The sequence below is a fragment of the Eimeria tenella genome, genomic scaffold, assembly GCF_000499545.2.
Source record: "Eimeria tenella Houghton genomic scaffold, Eth_scaff1073, whole genome shotgun sequence".
In the NCBI taxonomy this organism is placed as follows: Eukaryota; Apicomplexa; class Conoidasida; order Eucoccidiorida; family Eimeriidae; genus Eimeria; species Eimeria tenella.
This window is the reverse complement of record NW_013543547.1, coordinates 1-2624: the sequence shown is the minus strand read 5'-3', so window position 1 is coordinate 2624 and position 2624 is coordinate 1. Positions and strand designations below refer to the sequence as shown.

The window sequence follows — 2624 nt, the reverse complement described above, 5'->3', positions numbered from 1 at the left end:
AGCAGCAGCGCAACTTGTTGCTGCTCGCCGGCAGCAACTTGCTGCCAAGCGCAGCAAAGAAGGATCTCCTGCTGCTGTTTACGACGGCCCTTTGTGGTGGAAATTCTGGAGCAGAAAAAAGAGGCCCGGTGCCCGCAACTAGCAGCAGCAGCAGCAGCAGCAGCAGCAGCAGCAGCTGGAGCGGCTGCAGCAATGGCAACAGCTGAAGGAACGCGAGCAGCAGCAGTTCCAGCAAAGGCAGCAGCAACAACAACGGCTACACCAGCAGCGGGAAAAACAGCAGCAGCAGCAACAACGGCTACAGCAGCAGCAGCAACAGCAGCAGCAGCAACAGCAATATACTTACGAAGCAGAGGGCTGCCTGCTTGCTGCTGGTTTTTCATTTAGGGGCTCTTGAGCTCCCTTCCCTTTTTTTCGCAGCAGCAGCAGCAGCAGCATCTGCAGCAGCAGCATCTGCAGCAGCAGCATCTGCTGCTGCTGAGGCGCGGCTTTCAAGTTGACAAGGAATTTTGTAAATTTTGCATCTTGCAAGGCTGCAAATAGGGTTTAGAGTTGAGGGTTTAGAGTTAAGGGTTTAGGGTTTAAGGTTTAGGGTTTAGGGTTTAGGCTCTAGGGTTTAGGGATAGGTTGCGCCGGCTGCTGCTGCTGCTGCTGCTGCAGGCGGCTTCGACTGCCTCTTGGCAGGTCCTATTGATAGTGAGAGCAGCCGCTTCTGCTGCAGCTGAAGCTAACACGGCAGCAGCAGCAGCAGCAACAGCAGCTAGTGTTGGTGCTGCACAGGCGCAGCAGCTGAGTAGCTGATGCTGCTGCGTTTGCTGGACTGCCCCGAGGTGAAAGTGGCTCTGTTGCTGCTGCATCTGCTGCTGCATCTGTTGCTGCTGCATCTGCTGCTGCATCTGCTGCTGCATCTGCTAGCCCTGCTTCTAGCCCTGCTGGCAGGCGCTGCTGCTGCTGCTGCTGCTGCTTTAGCAGCAGCAAGGATAGCAGCAATTTTGAGAGTAAGAGAGTGCACAGAGGCCTGGGCCCCCAAGAACTCGTCGTTTAGCTGCTGCTGCTGCTGCTGCTGCAGCTGGAAGCAGCAGCAAAGCGCGAAGAAGAGGCGCCTGCTGCTGATGCTGTCGAGCCCCAGGTACTGCAGCGGCTGCTGCTGCTGCAGCAGCACACCCGGAGGCAGGTGCAGCAGACACAGTGCATGCACTTTGCATTGAATTGCTTCTATTTCTTCTTTAGTTCCTAATCTCTTTTGTCTTCTTTGCTTCTCGAAGGGCAGCAGCAGCAGCAGGCCCTCGTCGGGGGCTGGCGGCAGGTGGTGCAGCACGTGCACCCGCTGCTGCTGCTGCTGCTGCTGCGGCTGCTGCTGCAGCAGCAGGCTTGACAGCACGGAAATGACGAGGCTCTCCATTGTCACGCTGCTGTCGCTGCTGCAGCAGCAAGCAGCAGAGCTCTGGGCCGAGCTGTTTAAGCAGCAGCAGCTGTTGAGAGCCGGGAGCTCGCTGCTGCTGCTGCTACTGCTGCTGCAGCAGGGCTCTCCTGCAGGGTGTATGTACACCTCGCGAGCCACGAGACCTCCAGCAGCAGCAGCAGCAGCAACTGCAGCAAGACACCCGTGCAGCGCAGCACGGCCAACTGACAAAGGCAGCAGCCTCAGCAAAGGCCGACAGCAAATATTCTGCTCCGTTGCTGCTGCTGCTGCTGCGGCTGCTGCAGTTGCTTTGGAACCCTGGAACTCTGGTGCAGCTAAAGCAGAGGCTGCTGCTGCTGCTGTTGCTGCTGCTGCTTCTGCACTTAAGCGGCCTCCCGGCGTAGCCGGCCGAGCTGCATCAGCAGCACCAGAAGCCCCAGAACCTTTAGGCTGCTGATCCCCTGCTGCTGCTGCTGCTGCTGCTGCTGCTGCTGGCTCGGGGTGAGCTGCTGCGGGGCCCCTTCTGTAGCTTATTGAGACCCAGTGCGTTAGCGAGGCCCCCACGGGGTGTCTCTGCAGCTGCTGCAGCAAATTAGTTGCATGCTTTGCCCGCTGCAGGAAGTAGAAGCCGCCTGCTGCTGCTGCTGCTGCAGGCGCGCCGTTGCTGCTGCTGCTGCTGCTGCTGCTGCTGTGCTGCTCACAATCCTCCTCGTCTACCAAGAAGACTGCAGCACGAACGGGGGGCAGCGATGGCAGCAGCAGCAGCTCGTCTAGAGCAGCAGCAATTGCTGCCTCAGCAGCGCAGCTGCAGTGAATCGGAAGGATGCCTCCTCGCCTTTGCTGCTGCTGCTGCTGCAGCAGCAGCGCAGCTCCCTCTTCCGTCATCAGCTCCTCCGGCAGCTGCAGCAGCGGCGTCAGCAGCAGCACATGGGACACCCCTTCTCCCAGCAGCCAGCGGCATGCAGACACAGCAACACTGCTGCTACTGCTGCTGCTGCTGCTGTTTGCTGCTGCGTCGATCAGCAGCACAGCGCATGCAACCTCGGCCTCCCAGCTGCCGGGGGCAGACGCAGCAGAAGGCGCGGGCAGCCCCTTTTGCTGCTGCGCGCGCTGCTGCCGTTGTTGCTGCTGCGCAAGCCGCTGCTGCTGAGCGAGCTGCTGCTGTTGAGCGAGCTGCTGCTGCTGAGCGAGCTGCTGCTGGCTCTGCTGCTGCTGCTGGTCC

At 60.0% G+C, this 2624-nt stretch overlaps 1 protein-coding gene across 1 annotated transcript; it reads right to left on the bottom strand.

The window, feature by feature from the left end:
* Positions 1 to 760: 760 nt before the first annotated feature.
* Positions 761 to 2287, bottom strand: ETH_00035395 (uncharacterized protein; the record flags this gene model as incomplete). The annotated part of the gene is made up of 1 exon (XM_013378835.1): positions 761 to 2287. One exon carries the CDS (start codon positions 2285 to 2287, stop codon positions 761 to 763), a length of 1527 nt encoding a protein of 508 aa, XP_013234289.1.
* Between the last annotated feature and the right edge of the window lie 337 nt (positions 2288 to 2624).